The 21,926-nt window shown below is 34.1% G+C and overlaps 1 protein-coding gene across 6 annotated transcripts in view; it reads left to right on the forward strand.

Annotated features, from left to right (window-relative positions):
• The window catches only part of BPTF (bromodomain PHD finger transcription factor), a 184,002-nt gene that overhangs the window by 44,877 nt on the left and 117,199 nt on the right, over positions 1-21,926 (forward strand). For all 6 annotated transcript variants that reach the window (XM_074224761.1, XM_074224760.1, XM_074224762.1 and 3 more), the window contains exon 2: positions 19,408-20,230. In XM_074224761.1, coding sequence (XP_074080862.1) covers positions 19,408-20,230 — 823 coding nt within the window. The remainder of the gene's footprint in view (positions 1-19,407; positions 20,231-21,926) is intronic.

Consider the following 21,926-nt stretch of genomic DNA (forward strand, 5'->3'; position numbering starts at 1 on the left):
AGTCAGATAGCTAGGAATAGAACCAAGATGTAGCAATGTCTCAAAAACATAGAAGATAATTTTTTTTAAGTTTTTTTTTTGCAAGTCAGTGGTGTTAAGTAGCTTACCCAAGGCCACACAGCTAGGTAATTATTCAGTGTCTGAGGCCAGATTTGAACTCAGATACTCCTGACTCCAGGGCCAGTGCTCTAGCTACCCCCATAGAAGATACTCTTAAGGAGAAATAGATATTAGCAGTATGAAAGACTACTAAGTGGTCAAGAAAGCTATGAATTATGAAAAAGTCTTTAGGAGCAACTAGTGGTGCGCATTGGATAGAGCCACCAACCCTGGAGTCGAGAGGACCTAAATTCAAATGTGGCCCCAGACACTTAATTACCTATGTGACCTTGGGCAAGTCACAACCCCATTGCCTTGCAACCCTCCCCTCTCCCCCCCCAATAAAAGAGAGAAAAAGTCATTAGATTTGACAATTTAGAGACCATTGCTAACTTTGATGGAATGAAGAGTTTGGAAGCCATACTGAAAGGAATTAAGAGGATGAGGAAAGGAAGTGGTGATATGTTATAAATGGACTTCTTATGGATTTTAGCCAGGCAAAAAAGAAGAAATTAAGGGAAGGAGGAAAATATGCACTTGCCAGGCCCTATGCTAAGTGCTTTTCACATATCATCTCTCTCATTTTGTCCTCGCAACAGTCTTGGGAGGTGGGTGCAAATATTTCCATTTTATAGTTGAGGAAACTTGACAAGAGATTAAGTGACTTGCCCAAACACAGCTTGTAAATGTCTAAGGCTGGATATGAACTTGTCTTTCTGACTTCTGGTCCAACACTCTGCCCCCATATCATATAGCTATTACAAAAGGGAGGAGAGATATAGGATGATAACTGATGGCCATGGACCAGTCATGTGAGGGGTTTGTGAAAATGGTGACCAAAATACAGGCATTTTTGTAGGGCATTAGGGAAGCAGCCAGAGGCTAGAATGCAGAGGATCTTTAGATACTAGAAATTTGGAATTTGTCCAGTTGACATTGGGGAGCCCATTGAAAATGACCATGGGTGAAGTGATGGGGGACAGAATGATACTGAATATGATTGGCATGTTGCCAGCGTTTAGAATTTATTGGAGGAAGGGAAACAAAAGAAACTTGAAGTGATATGGACCTGAACTAGAGTGACAGAAATGGTAAAGAGGAAAATGATGGATATAAGAACAATAGAAAAAGACTGAATTGAAGTAACATTCATTTAATTTTTTTGCATTATAACAGAAGATTGTATGCAAAATTCCAGATTCTAAATTAAATATGTAAATGTTGGATCTGCGCTAGTTGTCTTTCTGATCATCCTGTTCTGTTCTCTGCATCTTTTTTTTTCTTTTTTTCTTCCCTTTATTTTTTTCCAATTACAACATAATTTTCAGCATTCATCCTTTTGCCAATTTTTGAGTTCCACATTTTTCTACCATCCTCTCTTATGGCAGCAAACAGTCTGATGCAAGTTATACATATACAATGTTTTAACATATTTCCATGTTAGGCATGTTGTGAAAGAAGAAATAGAACCAAGGCGGGAAAAGATCTCAAGAGAAACAATATAAAAGAAGTTTTAAAAAGTAGACATAGTATGCTTTGTTCTTCATTCAGATTCCATAGTTTTTTCTCTGGATGTAGATGGCATTTCTATAACAAGGATTGTGCTTGATCACTGAACTGCTGAGAGGAGTCACAGCCAGTATAGTTGGTCATCTCACAATGTTGCTGTTAATATGTACAATTTTCTCCTGGTTCTACTCATTTCATTCAGCATTAGTTCATGCAAGTCTTTCCAGGCTTTTCCAAAGTTAGTTTGCTCATCCTTTTTTTTATTTTAAAGATTTTATTTAATTTGAATTTTATAATTTTTCCCCTAATCTTACTTCCCTCCCCCATAGAAGGCAATTTTCCAGTCTTTACATTGTTTCCATGGTATACATTGATCCAAATTGAAAGTGATAAGAGAGAAATCATATCATTAAGGAAGAAAAATAAAGTATAAGAGATAGCAAGATTACATAATAAGATATCAGTTTTTCCCCCCCTAAATTAAAGGTAATAGCCCTTGGTCTTTGTTCAAACTCCACAATTCTTTCTCTGGATACAGATGATATTCTCCATCGCAGATAGCCCCAAATTGTCCCTGATTGTTGCATTGATGGAGTGAGCAAGATCATCAAGGTTGATCATCACCCCCATATTGTTGTTAGGGTATATGATGTTTTTCTAGTTCTCATCTTGTCCAGTGTCAGTTCATGAAAATCCCTCCAGGCTTCTCTGAATTCCCACCCTTCCTGGTTTCTAATAGAACAATAGTGTTCCATGACATACATATACCACAATTTGTTAAGCCATATTTGATTTCCAATTCTTTGCCACCACAAACACGGCTGCTATGAATATTTTTGTACAAGTGATGTTTATATCCTTTTTCATCATTTCTTCAGGGTATAGACTTAGTGGTATTGCTGAATCAAAGGGTATGCACATTTTTATTGCCCTTTGGGTGTAGTTCCAAACTGTTCTCCATAAAGGTTGGATGAGTTCACAGCTCCACCAACAATGTATTAGTGTCCCAGATTTCCCACATCCCTTCCAACATTGATCATTTCGCTTTCTGGTCATATTGGTCAGTCTAAGAGGTGTGAAGTGGTACTTCAGAGATGCTTTTATTTCCATTTCTCTAATAAGTAATGATTTAGAGCAATTTTTTATATGACTATGGATAGCTTTTGATTTCCTTATCTGTAAACTGCCTTTGCATAGCCTTTGACCATTTGTCAATTGGGGAATGGCTCTTTTTTTAAAAAATTTGACTCAGTTCTTTGCATATTTTAGAAATGAGTCCTTTGTTAGAAATACAAGTTGTAAAAATTGTTTCTCAGTTTACTACATTTTTTTTGATCTTGGTTACAGTGGTTTTTGTCTGTTGCAAAAGCCTTTTAATTTAATAAAATCATCTAGTTTGTTTTTAGTGATGTTCTCCATCTCTTCCTTGGTAATAATCTGCTTCCCTTTCTGTAGATCTGACAGGTAAAATATTCCTTGATCTTCTTGTTTGCTTATATTGTTTTTTACATCTAAATCCTGAATCCATTTTGATCTTATCTTGGTATAGGGTGTGAGGTGGTGTTGATCTAATCTAAGTTTCTTCCATACTAATTTCCAGTTTTCCCAGCAGTTTTTGGAAAGACTTGCATGAACTAATGCTGAATGAAATGAGTAGAACCAGGAGAACCAGCCAATAGCTGGACTCTTTGGGTTTATCAAACAGCGGATTACTATAATCATTTCCTGCTATTTCACCTAGTCTATTCCACTGGTCTGCCACTCTACTTCTTAGCCAATACCAGACAGTTTTGATGACTGATGCTTTATAATATAATTTTAGATCAGGCAGGGCTAAGTCACCTTCTTTTGCATTTTTTTTTCCATTGAATCACTGGACATTCTTGACTTTTTATTTCTCCATATGAATTTACTTAAGGCACTAAACAGGTAGTTTAGTTTTGGTAGAATTGTCATTTTTATCATATTAGCTTGACCTATCCATGAGCAGTTGATGTTTGCCTAGTTATTTAAATCTGATTTTATTTGTGTGAGAAGTGTTTTGTAATTGTTTTCAAAAAGTTTCTGAGTCTGCCTTGACAGGTAGACTCCCAGGTATTTTATATTGTCTGTGGTTACTTTGAAAGGGATTTCTATTTCTAGCTCTTCCTACTGTGCCTTGCTAGTCTTATATAGAAAAGTTGAGGATTTATGAGGGTTTATTTTATATCCTGCGACTTTTCTAAAGTTACTAATTGCTTCCAGTAGTTTTTTTTAGATAATTTTTGGGGATTCTCTAGGTATATCATCATGTCATCTGCAAAGAGTGAGAGTTTTGTCTCTTCTTTCCCAATTCTAATTGCTTCAATGTCTTTTTCTTCTCTAATTGCTGATGCTAACATTTCTAATACGTTATTGAATAGTAGTGGTGATAATGGGCACCCTTGTTTCACTCCTGATCTTACTGGAAACTAGCTTATCCTCATTGTATATAACGTATGCTGATGGTTTCAGATAGATACTGCTTATTATTCTAAGGAATAGTCCCTTTATTCCTTATTCTCTAGTGTTTTTAGTAGGAATGGATGCTGTATTTTGTCAAAAGCTTTTTAGCATCTATTGATATAATCATATGATTTCTGTTAGGTTTATTGTTGATATAATTAATTATTCTAATAGTTTTCCTAATATTGAACCAATTCTGCATTCCTAGGATAAATCCTACTTGGTCATAATGTGTTATACTAGTGATAATTTGTAATCATTTTGCTAAGATTTTATTTGAGATTTTTGCATCTATATTCATCAGGGAGATAGGTCTATATTCTTTCTCTGTTTTAACTCTTCCTGGCTTAGGTGTCAGCACCATATTGGTGTCATAGAAAGAGTTGGCAGTCACTCATTATTTCTTATAGCGCAATAGTATTCATGTACCTTAACTTGTTCAATTGTTCCCAATTGATGAGCATTCCCTCAATTTCTATTCTTTGCCATCACAAAAAGAACTGCTTTAAATATTTTTGTGCATGTGGGTCTTTCTGACTTTTTTATGATCTCTTTGGGATGTAGACCTAATACTAGTGGTATTGGATCAAGTTATGCACAGTTTTATAGCCCTTTGGGGCATAGTTCCAGATTGCCCTCCAGAATGGCTGGCTCAGTTCACAACACTACCAACAGTGAATATGTGGTCCAGTCTGATAGGTGTTGTTTTAATTTGTTTTTCTCTGATTTGGAGTGTTTTTTCATATGTCTGTAGATAGCAATAGTTTCTTCCTTTGAAAATTTGTCTTTTAACATCCTTTGACCATTTATCAGTTGGGGAATGATTTTAATTTTTATAAATTTGACTTAGTTTCCTATATATTTTAGAAATTATTCCTTTATTAGAAACACTGTGAAAATTGTTTCCCAGCTGCGAATGCCTTCTAATCTTGATTTCATTGGTTTTGTTTGTGCAAAATCATTTTCTTTCCCTCCATCTTATCTTCCCCTATTTGTATTTTTCATTCACCTTTCCCCTTATCCCTCCTTACTAATATTTAGCTTTTGACCCACTGACTACCTCACACTTTCCCCTATTCCTTCCTACTCTCTGTAGAATAAGTTTCTAAACCCTTTTGGATGCTAATTATCCTCTATTCTTCTTCTCCCACTCATATCTTTTTTTCAAGTCTTAATTGTTTTATACCTGTCTTGTACTCACACCCTGTGCACCCTTTCAACTGTCTTGATAGAAGTACAGTTCTCAAGAGCCATAAATCATCACATCATAATCATTATATATTCACAATCTCTGTCCTACCACCCTCTTCTAGTTGTCTTAAGAAGTAAAACTTTCACAAGCTAGAGTAAATAATCACATTTACTTAAAAAAATGCCTTAGTGCTTTTTTTGATTTATTTTGTCTTTTTTGCACCCTTTCCTGATCCTCTCTTGCCTTACCATTCATCTAGGGGTAAAAATGAGAAGGAAAACTCCCAAAGCCTCTGTAGGCAATGTGCATTGTTAGGTAAAATAAATTTATACATTGTTTCTGTCCAAAAATGTATGTCTTATTCTGCATCTTGTGTCTGTCACCTCTCTGTCAGTAGGCAATAACTTGCTTTGTGATTATAGTTGATCAGACTTCATAAGTATTTTAAAATTGTTTTCCTTTATAATGTTATTTTGTAAATTGCTGTTATAATTTTGCTTCACTTTGTATCAGTTCATGACAAGTCTTTTAAGTTTCTCTGACGTAATTCATTTCATCATTTTCTTGTAGTACAATAATATTCCATTATAATCATATAACATACAAATTTTATTTAGCCATTGATGAGTAACTTTTATGGATAAATTCAATTGATGAACACTACCATGGTTTCCAGACCTTGGCCACCAAAAAAAAGGGGGGGGGCCTTTCTCTCCTTAATCTTTTTGGGTATAAATTCATATTGGTTTTGTTCTATCAAATGGTACATGCACACAGTTTAGTGACTTTTTGGGTATGACTCCAAGTTGTTTTCCAAAACACCTAGACCAATTCAGATCATCAGCAACCTTATAATAGTTTTTCTTACATTTTTTTTTTAAACAATTATCATTTTCTTTTTTTGTCTTTGCTTATGTTACAGGTGGGCAGTGGAACCCTCATGGTTGCTTTCATTTGGATTGTTCCTAATTATTAGTATTCTGGAACATTTTTTCCTTATTGTTAATAGTGTTTTTTCCTTTGAAAACTAGTTGCTTATATTCTTTGTTTATTGGAGAATGATTCTTGCTTTTGTAAATTTGAATCCATTCTTTATATATCCTGGATGTAAGACCTTTATCAGAGAAATTTTCCTCAGATTTTTCTTTTTAGTTAATTGGTTCCTTTCTAAGTTTTAGATGCATGGGTTGTACAAAAACTTAAAAATTTATGTAATCAAAGTTGTCCATTTAATTTTTTTATAATACTCTCTGTTCTTAATCTGGTCATGAATTCTTCCTTTATCATAAATCTGAAAAATAATTTCTTTTCTCCATTTATTTATTTAAGATTTATATCATTTATATATTTGGAACTTATTTGGCTATGTGGTAAATGAAATATTAGATTATATGTAATTTCTCCTAGACTGACAGCTTTTGATGATAAATGGTTTATCTGAAATTTTTGTGTTTATCTACTATTAGGCACCTGGGTTCAGTTGGTTCTCTGATGTGCAGCATACCCAGTTTCTCCTTTAAAATTAACTTAACTATTTTTAACCAATACCAAATTGTTTCATTAATTACTAATTTGTAATACAGTTTGATATCTAGCACTAGGCATTCTTCTTGCCCACTTTGTTGTATCTCCTATTGAGATTCTTGACCTTTTGTTGTTCCACGTAAACTTTTTATTGGTAAATGAGTAAATTAATTAATATAACATTGACTTTTTTATTATATTTGCCCATCTTCCTCATGAGCAATTATTTTTTCTTCAATTATTTGGACCTATTTCCTGTAAAAAAATACTTTTTTTGTGATTGTATTCATATGGTTCTGATGCATGTCTCAATTTCAAATGATATGCATTGATTAATCACCTCTGGCTCTGGGCATACAAATTCAAAAAATAAAATAGGCTCTGCTAGTGTAAGCTAATGATCTAATGGGGGTACATGATAAATGCATATAAAAATATACAGCACAGCTATAACTAGTAATTGGGAGAATCAGGAAAAGCTTATAACTGATAATTAAAGAAAAAAGAACTCTATGAGGTGGAGTGTAGGGAGGTGTGCAGTGCAAAGACAAGATGGAGTGTATTGAGTGAGGAATGAAGAAAAGGCTAGTTTGATTGGATCTCACTGGGAAGGATAGTAATTTTCAGTGAGTCTAGAAAGATAGGTTGGAGCCAGATTGCGTTGGATTTTAAAAACTAAAAATAATTTTTAAAAATTTTATCCCAGAAGCAATGGGAAGCCTGTAAATTGAGGCTTGGTTGAGTTACATGATCATATTTGTACATAAGGAAAATTAGTTTGACAGCAGTCAAGGTTGGGAAGGGACTTGGGGTGGTAGAGTGACCAGTGAGGTGGTTGTTGCAATAATCTAGATGAAAGATCATTGGGACCTGAATTAAGGTTGTAGTTATGTAAGTGGAGAGAGAGAAGTTGATTTGAGATATTGTGAAGATAGACAGGAAGGTTTGGCATTGTTTGATATGTGGGCTGTGTAAGAGTCAGTGGTCCAGAATAATTCCAAGTTTGTTGCAAATGTGGAAGTCACTGGAAGGATGCTGATGCCTTAGATAGAAATAAGGAAGTATGGAAGAGGGTAAATTTTAGGGGAAAGATAATGAATTCAGTTTTCAGACATATCTAGTTTAATATATTTCAAGGATCATCTTGTTTGAAATGTCCAATAGACATTTGGTTATATGGAATTGAAGCTTTGGGGGTAAGAATGGGGCTGAATATGTTTACCTTGAAGTCATTACCTTGGAAATAATAAATGGATCTATGGGATTTGATGAAGTTACCAAGAGGGAGAACAAAGGACAGAACCTTAAGGGAACACCCAAAGTTATGGGGCATGATAATAATGAAGAGCCAGCAAAATAAGCTGAAAAAAGTTGTTGTTTGTCCTTTGTTCTTTTAAGTTTTTTTTGTTTGTTTTTGGTAAGGCACTGAGGTCAAATGATTTGTCCAAAGTCACACAGCTAGGTAATTATTATGTGTCTGAGACCGGATTTGAACTCAGGTCCTTCTGACTCCAGACCCCATGCTCCATCCACTATGCCACCTAGCTGCCCCTTGTCCTTTGTTCTTGAGGAGAATCATGACATCAGGGAGGTGATGCCATGATTTGCAAGTGAATTGCATTTAAGTGAGAGAGGCTGAGTACAGTCATCAGCCTCACTTTCTCCTTTGGAGCCAGCTGAGATCAGGATGACTGGAGATGGCCCCGGTTGCAGTGGAAGTCCTTTGCCTTTTAAAGGTCAGATCTTTAAGGTCTCAGTTTGTTTCAAAAGGAGTGGTCATGTAGAGGAACCTGTAGAGTGATGTCATGAAAGTGAAGAACTATTATCTTGGAGGGGGAGGTATTAATGATTGAGAAGGATTAGGAATGAGAAAAGACTTTCAGATTTGGAATCTTAAGTGTTTGGTAGTCTAGGAAAGAATAGTTTCAGTTGGATGATAAGGTGGAAATTCAGACTGCAATGTGTTGAGAAGTGAGTGAAAGGAGAAATGGATGCTTAAAAAAAAGAAAGTTTTTTAAAGCAGTTTGAAAAAGGGAGAAGAGATTTGATAAGATGAATACAGAGTTGTAGAGTCTAGTAAAGGATTTAGTTTTTTTAATGTATGAGAGAAACATGGGGGCATATTTAAAGTCATTAGGGAGAAAGAAATCAGTTGAAAGGGAGAGGGTAATAGGGAAAGGATTGAAGATTCATTTTACTGGAGAAGATGAGAGGGAATGAGATCATTTGCACATGTAGAGGATGTCAGTTGACCTTGGCAATTCTTTCTTGTCAGTGACTGGAGGAAAGAAGAAAGGAGTAAGTGATCCCAAGAGATTTTGAGATGGAGAGAAAATGGAAGAAGAGAAATAATATGTTGAATGGGCTCACATTCCTCCAATAGGGACCAAGGCTCCTAACTGAAAGTTTTGAGGAGTAGGTGTGGGAGACTTGAGGGGGAAAAAGTTTGAATTCCTTAAAAATATATTTTTTTGGTTGAGAGGCAAATGTTAGGCTACCACATTATGTCTATGAAATCATGTAAAACATTAGCTATATTTTGGAATTGTGAATTATTATATTGGTCAAAGCAGTTAAGTCTTTCATAGTTGATCAGTTACAATATTGCTATCATTATGTACAGTTTCCTGTTTCTGCTCTCTTTACTTTACCTCAGTTCATATACATCTTCCCAGGTTTTTCTTAACTCTTGTCATTTTTTATAGTACAATATAGTAAGATTTGGTGTAACTTCTATGAGGAATAAGATAAGCATTCAGTGAGGGAATATTAAATGGAGTGCTTTGCAGCAGTGAGGAAGATCTAGGTGACATTGGATAACATAGTTACATAAATGTGGAATTTCTTCCACCTCTATTCAGTGCCTTGTGGATGAAGTTTCATGAAGGGAGTAATCTAGGTTTGACAAGTAATCTGAAGTTTGACAAGAGAATAGCATTAAATGTGGATGTTCAAGAGTGGAGGAACATGTAGAGTTGAAATGCTATTAATTTATTGGATTGAGGTTAGAGGAGAGTGAAGCCAGAACAGGGGTAATGACCTAAGAAGGTACCGAGGGGTAGAGGTATTGCCAGGGTTGATGGCAAGCATTTAAGAGAAGTGAATAATTGGGAAACATGTAGTGAAAGGAAGAGACTACAATAAGGGTAATATTAGTTTCTAATTAATAAAAATAGTAACAGTTTTTAAGTAGTTCTTATTAATTCTAGCATTATTTATGTCCTTCAAATAAGTAAAGATTACCAAGTGAAAAAGGCAAAAGGAAAATCTGGAAATGACAATTGGGTACAGCTTAAACTGGAAAGTATTAGAAAGGGATTGTGGCGTCATCAATAAGAGTGACATTTTGGAGAGAATCAGTAGATTAAAAGACTATGAAAGATCCAGGGTGAAGAGCAGTTTGTTTTCTATGGAATGCGAATTCCCCAGAGGTCCAATGGAAGGTTTGGACAGAATTATATCGGGACATGGTAGAGGTTGAATTGAGGGGTATGTGGATGAGTTATAAGGAAGGGAGCAGATGACAATTATCTCCTAAATAGCCTCTGAGAAATTCTTACTGGGATAGAGACATTAGCAAAAGAATCACAATCATTGAAGGTAGTAGATGAGGACAAAAGCATACTTACTTTATGGCATGATACTATGCTGGATTTGGGTTTATTATTTCCTTGGAAAGTTGTTCTCTGTAGAGTCAGCTCTAGCTGATGATGAGGTCTTGTTCTCTATCTGTTTTAGTCTTGGATCTGCGTTATTCAGGTAGCCCTAGTATTGTTTTCCCCAAGGGCCTGGTAGGAGGGAGAGGATGTACTGTTGGGAGAGTGTAAACTGAAGAGGCTGGATTTAAGTCTGGGATTTTTGGGGGCCTGCCAGATGCAAATTGGTTCTGTTTTTCTCCTTCACTATGACTACTAGTAGAGGAGAAGAGGGGCTTGTTGGTAGGTTGGTAGACTCCCGAGTCTTTTGCACATTTTATCTTTGAATAGAATTTCTCTTTTTTGTTTTTTTCCCTGCTGGGACTTGTTGATTATATAAAGAAATGTTAAGGGTTTATGTGCATATATATTTTATGTCTTGGAATTTTCCTGAAGTTATTTTTTCAGTCCTTATTTGATTTTTCAGATCATACCATTTCCAGAAAGCAGTGTACTTTTGTTTCCTTTCTGTATCTATTTTTTTCTTTTCTTATTGCTATAGCTAGCATTTATAGTATAATTATATAGTAATATAGTATAATTAATTATATAGTAATATATAGTATATGTTATATAGTAGACATACTTGGACATCCTTGCTTTACCCTTGATCTTACTGTAAACCTCTGATTTAATCTCCATTGCATATAATGCTGAATTTTGGTTTCAGATAGATATTATTTACCTTATGAAAGAAAGGTCCATGTATTCCTGTGTTTTCTAGTGTTTTAAAATAGAAATCAGTAATGTAATTTGTAAAAACCTTTCTCTTCATCTTTAAGTGCAATTATTCATTATTATTATTGATGTGGTTTAGTATATTTATAGTTGTTAATATTGGACTGGCTCTGCATTTCTGGTATAAATTCAACCTGGTCATAGCATATGATCCTTTTTGATGATACTGTCACTTTGTTTGCTAATATTTTATTTTAAAAATTTGAATCAGGGCGGCTAGGTGGTGCAGTGGATAGAGCACTACTAGCCCTGGTGTCAGGAGTACCTGAGTTCAAATTTGGCCTCAGACACTTAATAATTACCTAGCTGTGTGGCTTTGGGCAAGCCACTTAACCCCATTGCCTTGCAAAAAAAAAAAAAAAGGCCTGAAAAATTTTGAATCAGTATTCATTAGGGATATTGGTCTTTAGTTTTCTTTCTCTGTTTTGACTCTTCCTGATTAAGGTGTGTATAACAATGAAGGAAATTTTTTGGATCCATTTTCCTGTTATTGTGAAACTAATTGGAATTAATCATTCTTTGAATATTTTATAGAATTTGCTTGTATATTCATCAGTCCTGAGGTTTTTCCCCCCTTGATAATTAATTTATAGCCTGTTCAATTCCTTCTTCTAAAATTGAGTTATTTCAACTCTCTATTTCTTCTTCTATTAATCTGGAATGTAATATTTTTCTCATTCATTTCATTTAAATTGACAGTTTTGTTGGCATATACTTTGTGTAAATAGTTTCTGGTAATTTCCTTTGTTTCTTCATTTCTTATGTAATTTAAAAAATGTTTGCTGTGGTAATTTTATCTTTCTCTTTCCTTTAAACAAATTAGCTAATGACATATCTATTTTATTCTCCCCCCCCCAAAAAAAAACAGTTCCTAGTTGTTTTAACTTTCAATTTTATTAATATCTCCTTTGATTTTCAGAATTTCTATTTTAGTGTTGGTTTGGTTGTTTAAAAATTGTTGATATTTTAGTAGGATGCCCTTTTCATTGATCTGTTCTTTCTCTCTTTTATTGATGAAAGTGTTTAGAGATATGAATTTTCCGCTAAGGACTGCTTTGGCTGCATCCCAAAAATTTTGGTATGTTTTCTCATTGTTGTCATTATTTTTACTGAAACTATTTATTGTTTCTATGATTTGTTCTTTGACCCAAACATTCTTTAGGATAAGTTACTTCGTTTCCACATAATTTTCAATCCACTCCTTTGTGGCCGATTTTTGAGTGTAATTTTTATTGCATTGAGGACAACAAAAGATGTTTTTAATAGTTTTGCATAAGTTCATAAGAATACATAATCATTTTTTGCAGAAGTGTCATGCACGACTAAAAAAAATGAGTGTATATATGTTTGTGTATTCCTTTCTGTTTCTACTCAGACATTACCAGAAATCCATCATATCTGACTTGTCAGAAATTCTTTATATGTCCTTAAGTAGTTTATTTTTTATTTGTCTTGTCCTGAAAGAGGTATATTGAGATTCTCTACTAGTGTTGTTTTCCTTCCTAATTCTTTCTGTAACTCTTTTACAGTTTAGATGATACAGCATTCAGTTAATATATATATTTATATTTACATAGTTATACACATCCACATAAATATTTTCTGTTAATTAATTGTCTATACCTTTCAACATAATGTAGTTTCCATGTTTATTTCTTTTTTTGCCATTACATTGTTTGAAATCATGGTTATTAACTCTGCTGTTTTTGTTCTGCTGAAGCATAATATATTTTATTCCAGTCCCTTATTTATATCTGTGCATGAATCTTTATATTTCAGTTATGTTTCTTGTAAATAATATATTCAGAAACATTCTTTTATCTTCTGCCATTTTATGGGTGAGTTCATTCATCTCTTTCACAGTTACAATTAGAATTATTGTGTTATTTCTCCCCATCCTATACTCTTATATTTTTTTCTCTTTTCTTAAGATAATTAAAATATAGCAAAGTCATTCAAGCCCTCTCTTATTATGACATTGATGTTCTAAGGGAATACATAAACATATATCATTTCCCCTTCTTAGAAAGTAAATACTTCATTTTTATGTAAACTCTTCTGCTTGGTTGTATTTCAAAGTTTCTGTGTAGGACTGATCTCATCACAAGTGTTTGGAAATCCTGTTTCATTAAAAATTCATTTTTTTTTCATTGAAGAATTATACTAAGTTTTCATAGGTTTTTTCCACCGTAGGCCTATATTCCTTGTGTCTTCGAAGATCATGATCCAAACTCTTCACTCTTTATAATGGTAACTAACAAATTTTGTGTGATCTTGACTGTGACTTCTCAGGACTTGAATTTTTTTTTTTTTGGATATTTAGAGTATCTCTGCTTTTGACATGGAAGCTCTAGATAGAAGTTAAGACATTTTAGGGAGTTTTAATTTTGGAGTTTCCTTTAGGAGGTGATTGGAGAATTCTATTTTCATTTTTCTTTCTTCTTGTAATAGATTTGTGTAGTTTTCTAATGATCCTGACTTCTTGGTATTTGAGTTCTTCTTTCTGATTGCTTGTAGGGTTTTTTCTTTTGATCTAAAAGCCCTGGATATTTGCTCTAATGTTTCTGGGAGTTTTTATTTTCTTTCATGATGTGTTTGGTGGCTTCTTTCTATGCCTGTTTTGCTCTCTGATTCTTAAAAGATATTGATAGGTTTCTTTCTGATTTCTTTAAATAGGATGTTTAGACTATTTAGACTTCATTTTCAGGTTAATAGTTAACAATCCAGAGATTGTTAAATAATCTGTTTTTGATATTTTTTAAATCGGTTGATTTTTTTTTTTACATAAGATACCTTAATGCTGATTGCCTTGTTTTTGTTTTAATATTCTTGTTGTCTTTTGGAATAATTTACTTCTAGTTGGTCCATTCTAATTTTCAAGAATTCTGTTGCTTGGGAAAGATTTTATACCTCTTGGGCCAAACCATTAATTCTCTTAACAGTTTTTCCCCCCATAACCTACCTACCTACCTTCCTTCCTTCCTTCCTTCCTTCCTTCCTTCCATTCATTTATTCTTTGTCCCTCTCCCCACCTATGGTGCTTTCCCTTTTCCAGTTTTTTTTTGCAAGGCAAATTAGGTTAAGTAGCTTTCCCAAGGCCACACAGCTAGGTAATTATTAAGTGTCTGAGGCCAGATTTGAACCCAATTACTCCTGACTCCAGGGCCGGTGCTTTATCCACTGCGCCACCTAGCCGCCCCTGCAGTTCATTTTTGTAGTACATTCATTTCATTTGTTTGGCCACTTTTCAGCTCAACCCTTCCTTCCCCCCGAACTCTTTCAGGAATTTTTTTTCCAAGCTCTAGTTTTCTTTGAGATTTTGCTTGTGCCTATTTTGGAGTCATTCTCTTCATCTGCATTTGTATCTTAAGTGATTGTCACCATAATACCCCTCTGTGGTATTTTTTTTTTAATCCTTTTTCTTTACTTATTCTTCCAGGCTTACTTAATTTCCAAATTGGGACTTGGTCCAGGCTTAGGACACTCAGTGAAGGGGATGTGTGTGACTTTGGTTGGGCCTGATTACCTTCTCTGGAAACCTTCTGATGGATTGTTGCAGTATTCTGTTCTTCAAGCATCTCAGGGACATCTTAGACTGGGGAATTCAACCCTTTTCTGTACCTTAAGTGGTGCTTGTGCTAGACTGATCTGCTTGGAACTGCAGACTTTTCATCCTGGTTTGGATTTTGATGAAGCAATTTGTGCCTTTTGTAGCTCCAATAGGCAATATGAGCTAATGGGAGAGCTCTGCACATTTAGATCAATATATTCCTTAGTCTGATCTCCTTTCCATGGCAACTCAGTTGATTACCCAGGGGCTGGATTGGGGACCCTACTTTGAAATTAGTGCCTCACAATTGCCGCTAGTTTGTTCCTGCCCTTTTTTTAGTACCCTGCCTCAGTCCAGGTCTGAATTCCTAGTCTTTACTTCTAGCTACAGTTGCCCTTCTCATTCCTTGCTCTACCTCTCAACCCTGGGAGCTAACCATACAGAGCTGCTAGATGGCGCCTATTCCAGCTTCCTGAACAGTATACAGAATCAGTACCTGGATCTGCATCCACTTCACTCCAACTTACAGTCAACACAGTTGCAAAAGGAACCCAGGCCCTGGACTGCTGGAAGGTTCCCTGCAGGGTCTTCTCTAAGCTATTTTTGTAGTCTGACTTGTTCTGGAAAAATGTCCAACTAGTTTTTCCTTGGATTTCCCATTTGCTACTTTATCTGGTGTACTTGCTTGTTGAAACAGTTTCGGAGATTTGAATTATGTTGCTTCCTCTTACTGTGCAATGTTTGTCAGTCTCTTCTTTACTAGACATTTTTGTTAAATGAATTCTTCAGGACTGTACTATTTTGTAAATTTTTGGAAATGTCATATAACTAGATTCAAAGATTTGCTAGGAGTTGATTCTGAAATTCAATTCCAGTAGAATATATACTATTTAATGGCACAACCTGCCTTATTTGTATCCATAGTGCTTTGTATCAGTCTGACACAAAAAATACTTATCAAATGTATCGATGTAGATGACCAGAAAAGTGATACAATCATTGACAAAAATGATGAAGAAACTAGTTTGAGAAAAAAGATCTTGGCAGGATATCCACATGAAATTGCCCAATAGACATCTGATGCTTACTTAGGACAGAGACTAGAGACGAAACTTTGGAAGGTTTCTGCATAAAATTGAATTAAAGCTGTCATGATCTTTTATTTTAAAACTCAGAAATTCTAGGGAATTTGTGACTAACCCAAAGCTCACAGAGAGTCAGAACTTGAACACAGATTCTTTGACTAGAAATCCAGCATTCTTCCTTTTAAATTCAGCATTGAAGATATGAATGTAGGAATGCAGAAAAAAAATTATGAGCATTGAACTTGGGATATGTCCAATCAAAGAAGAGCAGAGAATAATAATTAAAAGATGGGGGGGGGGAGAATCTGCAGTATAGTGTACCAGGAGACAAAGGAGGGAAATGGTTTTTGTTTATGTAATAGATGGGCAGTGGGCTAAGAGATTAGTTAGTGGGGTTGAGTGATTTTTTTTTATGATTGGGCATAAAAATATAATTAATTTGTGGGATGGAGAAGTATGGTATAGTGAAAATGTCAGATGTTGTCATTCCTTGCTGGATTTGACACTGGACTTAAACTGTACATTAACTCCTAGCAGTGTGTGACCAGGGATGAGTCATTTAATCTTTCTGGATCTCAGTTTTCATCTTATCTAATAAAGGGATCAAACTAAATGGCTCTTTGCAACTGTAAATCTGTGATCCTATGTAAGGATTTTTTTTCCCCTGCACTGACTTAAAATCATTAGTTAAGAGAGGATGGGATATATCCAATTATCCCAAACCTCTAATTTTACAAATAAGGAACCTGTCTTAATTGGTCAGTTTACTACACAGTCAGGATTTTCCAACTTAGGTTCATTAAATCTTGCTATTTTGCTATATGTTGGATTTTTAGACTACCCTTTAAAAAGTGAGCTGCGGTTTCCTTGTAAATTATTTGTGTTTATATTTGTCATTTGGGGAAAAGGGAAAATATTTTAGTTGGTAGAAGAAAAAATAGTTAAAAGAATTGATGTTTTGTTTATGTGAATTTGTTAATTTCTTCATGTGTTTTATATATTGTGTTGTAAAATGTCATAATTTTAACTTCAGGAATAGTTTGGTTAGAAGAGAGCTCCAAAAATGATTAATGTTTTAAAAATAAGATCTATATAAGAAAAAGTTGAAGGTAGCAGGATTATTTATCCTAGAAAAGAGAAAGCTCTAGTATGATTTAATGATTTTCAAGCTTCTAAAAGATTTCATTTTTCAGAAGAAGGAACATTTACCTCTGTTGAAGAAGAATGTGTTTAAATAGCACAGTAAAAGATTTCATTTTCTTTTTTTCTGACCCAAGGTATAGTTGCTCTTTGTTTAAATTTTGTCTCTTGAACATCTCATCCCTGTCTCTTCTAGAATTGCATTTATGTACTTTAGTCCAATCTTTAGGAAAAGGAAAGTAAATCTCTGCAATAAAATAACCTTGCAGATAAATATATGTGTGTATAATATATGTATATAATATATATAAAAATTTTATAAAATCTTTAAAGGTTTCCCTGTTATCCCTCCCCTTAACCCTCTCAGAGTCAACCAATATAACAAACACTATTCTTTCAATAAAAAAAAGGGAAAAAAATCAGCTCAACTGATCTGTACATTGAAAAAAAATTGAAAACATGTATAGTGCACAAAGCTTTTAGATCTTCCACCTCAAGGAAGGAGTGGGTTGGAAATGTCTTCTCATCTTTTTTCATTAAAGTCCTCCTTGATCTTTATAATTTTGTTACATTCCCTTTTTATTTTTTGATGCATAACTGTTCATTTGCATTGCTGTAGTTATTGTGTATATCAATATTTTTTTGGGGGGGGGGTTCTGTTTACTTCAGTATACATCAGTTCGTGTAGGTCTTTCCATAACTTCTCTGCACTCATCACATACATAATTCTAACAGTAAAGTAATATTTTATTTTCATTCATACACTACAAATTTGTTTGGCAATTCTCCAGTCTTTGTTTCCAGATATCTCTGTTGTTTTCCATTCTTTAGTATCATATAAGTTTCTGTTACAAATATTTTGTATATATGGGGACTTTCTTATCACTAGTTTCCTTGAAAGATATATAAGCCCAGTAATGAAGTCTCATTTGCCATAGTTGGAGCATTTCACAGATCTACCAACACTGTGCCTGTCATTCCACCACTCTATTACATTGTCTATTGCCCTTTTTGTTATTTTTGCTAATTTGCAGAATATGCAATCAAATCTCAGAATTTGGTTTGATTTGTATTTCTCTTATTAAAGTGACTTGAAGCATTCTTTCATGTAGTTGTAAACATTTGAAATTTTTCTTTTGAGAATTTTGTTCATATACTACCTATTGAAGAATGGTTATTATATACATATATATGTATATATGCACGTGTGTGTGTGTGTGTGTGTGTGTGTGTGTGTGTGTGTGTGTGTGTACACAGAGGGTACCAGACACTTATTAGAGAAATGTTATAGAAAGTTTTTTCCTATTCAGCTATTTTTCTCTTCTTATTTTTATTTGTACAGAAGCTTTTTGATTTAAATATAATCAAAGTTATCTGTTTTATCTTTCGTAATTGCCTCTATCTCTTGTTTGTTTTAGAATACTTTTTTTTTAACCATAGAGGTGAGATGTATTTTTTTTTTGCGTTACGATCTTTAATATTAAGGTCTCATATCTATTTAGAATTTTTTTTGTGGAAAATGGTGTATAGGGTTGACCCAAGCCCAATTTCTTTTTCTTTTCTTTTCTTTTTTTTATGGGTTTTTTGCAAGGCAAATGGAGTTAAGTGGCTTGCCCAAGGCCACACATCTAGGTAATTATTAAGTGTCTGAGATCAAGCCCAATTTCTACCAGATGACTTTATAGTTTTCCCAGCAGTTTTATCAAATGAGACTTCTCTCCACATATTTTATGATTGGTGGAGCAAGTCTTATTTATTGAACATGTCCTTTCAGAACCTTTTTTTTTTTTTTGGTACAGGAAATAATTTACATTTTCTAATGATTGTGAGATTAATTTTGTAAGCCTTGTTTTTTTCATATTGATTGAGTCATTAAGTCATTTATTAAACACCTACTATATTCCAGGCACTATGCTCAGAACTAGGGATACAAAGGAAAGCAAAAACTTCCTACTTTCAAGGAACTCACAGTTTAATAGGGGAGATAGATGCAAACAACTATGTACATACAAGACATATACATATATATATATATATACATATATATCTGAAATATAAATGGGAAGTACTAGCAAGGAGAAGGTATTAAGGTATTAGAAGTGGGGGGAAATAAGGATGAACTGTGAAGGACCTATCTACTTCACAGGATTTACCTGTAAACTAAAATTTTTTGTTTCTAATTTGGAATCTGTAAATTCAGAATTTGGATTTTCAGAAAGTATTTTTTAAAAATTAGGGCAATAATTTTCTACTTATTTATAATGTTGAAGTTACTAGAAAATAGAAAGTTGATTTGTTTTCTAAGTATTATGACTTAGGAAGATGGAAGATCCCTAGGTATTGGAAAATATCTAATGCATAGATTTGTAATTATATCAATTTTTTTTACAGGTAGAAGAAGACAGAGGGTACATCGCCCTCGTTCTCCAATATTGGAAGAAAAAGATATCCCACCTCTTGAATTTCCTAAATCCTCTGAGGACTTAATGGTGCCCAATGAACATATAATGAATGTTATAGCCATCTATGAAGTCCTGCGGAACTTTGGCACTGTTTTACGCTTATCTCCTTTTCGTTTTGAGGACTTCTGTGCTGCTCTTGTAAGTCAAGAGCAGTGCACACTTATGGCAGAAATGCACGTAGTGCTTTTGAAAGCAGTTTTACGTGAAGAAGACACTTCAAATACTACCTTTGGACCTGCTGACCTGAAAGATAGTGTTAATTCCACATTATATTTCATAGATGGAATGACATGGCCAGAGGTTCTGCGGGTGTATTGTGAGAGTGACAAGGAGTACCATCATGTTCTTCCTTATCAAGAAGCAGAGGACTATCCTTATGGACCAGTACAAAATAAAATCAAAGTTCTACAGTTTTTAGTGGATCAGTTTCTTACAACGAACATTGCTCGTGAAGAATTGATGTCTGAAGGGGTGATACAATATGATGACCACTGTAGGGTTTGTCACAAACTTGGGGATTTGCTTTGCTGTGAAACTTGCTCAGCTGTATACCATTTAGAGTGTGTGAAACCACCTCTTGAGGAGGTGCCGGAGGATGAATGGCAGTGTGAGGTCTGTGTGGCACACAAGGTACCTGGTGTAACTGACTGTGTTGCTGAAATCCAAAAAAATAAACCATATATTCGACATGAACCTATTGGATATGACAGAAGTCGGAGGAAATACTGGTTTCTAAACAGAAGACTCATTATGTAAGTATCTTCCAATGTAGGTGTAGTCTGAATAACAATGCAGTATTTTTTTGTATAAAAAAACTTTGGTGTAAAACTGCATTTTCCTTCTTTACTCAAAGTTGTGCTATAATGTATAGTTATTATTAATATTTTAAAGTTAAATATTTTCTTATTTACACAATAATTTTATATATTTTGTTTTGAATTTTTTAAAAGATGTATTTGATTTTCTTTTAATATTAAATATTCCATTTTTTCCCTTTTGGAGGGAGGAAAAGTTATTGACAAAAAGGTGTGCTTAGCTCAATCTCCACATTTACTTAACTAAAGCTGTAGCAGAAACCAGTATTGGCAAAAAATGAAAGTAGGGAATGGTAGAAACAAATTTTTCTTTCCAGGTATATAAACATGCTATTACAAATGGAAAGAGAAGCATGGTTGTTTGTGTGTGAAGTTTTGATTGTTTTCTTTCCATGTACACTCATCATCTCTACAGAGAGCTGCAAATAAACAGGGCTGATGCAAAGCAAATTTTTGAAGTAGTTCAAGTTTGTGTCTTGTCCCAAATCTCTCATTTATGTGTTCTTTTTTCTCCATTACTCTGAAAAGGTGATTATGTGGCCACACAGCTAGGTAATTATGTGATTCCAACACAATGACCACCAAAATTCGCTTGAAATCACTAAGGAGAATGGAAGAGGCTTGGAGGGACAATTAAAATGGAGAATACATGGAAGGAACCCCAGGAACTTAACTCTTTTTTTCCATCCATCCATCCATCCATTTATTTGTTTGTTTATTTTTTAGGGGCTTAACGCTTAAGGAATCCAGTCCTAATATTTTTCACCTTCCATTCTTCATGATTTATTGCTTGTACAGTAGATTGGTTGATCAAAATTTAAGGAAGACCTGAGTTCAAATCCATCCTCAGGCACTTTAAATGTAATAGCTTTGTGACCTTGGGCAAGTCACTTAACCCCATTACCTCAACCCCTCCCCCCCAATAAAAGACATTTCAGGGAAATGACACTTCCTTATAAAATCAAAAAACATACCTGCCCCTTAAATAAAGCAAGAGAAAAGAAATATTGAATGGGTAGATTCAGACCCTTTGGAATTGCATAATTCATGTCAGCTTAAGGAAGTTACCTATTTCAGCAACTATAAGTTACTTTATGAAAACCATTTATAAAATTAAAAACCTTATTTAGACTTTGGGATTGTGGAAGTAAAGAATTCGTGCATATACTAGCTAATATTTTAAATTTAAATTCATTTTATAATATTAGCTTGGCCTACCCATGAGCAATTGATATCTTTCCATTTGTTTAGATCTGACTTTATTTTTGTGAAAAGTGTTTTATAATTGTGTTCATACAGTTCCTTGGTTTGTCTCCACATTTAGACTCCTAAATATTTAATATTGTCTACAGTTATTTTTAAATGGAATTTCTCATCAAAGCTGGACTTTGTTGGTACTATTTAAAAATGCTGATATGTTGTTTATGTGAGTTTATTTTATATCCTACAACTTTAAGTTGTTGATTGTTTCAAGTAGTTTTTTTAGTTGACTCTCTAAGGACCAATCATATCTGTAAAGAGAGATAGTTTGGTTTCTTTGTTGCCTATTCTAATTCTTTCAATTTCTTTTTCTTCTTTTATTACTAAAGCTAATGTTTCTAGTATAATATTGAATAATAGTGGTGATAAGTTG

Source organism: Macrotis lagotis, chromosome 2, assembly GCF_037893015.1.
Source record: "Macrotis lagotis isolate mMagLag1 chromosome 2, bilby.v1.9.chrom.fasta, whole genome shotgun sequence".
NCBI lineage: Eukaryota > Metazoa > Chordata > Mammalia > Peramelemorphia > Peramelidae > Macrotis > Macrotis lagotis.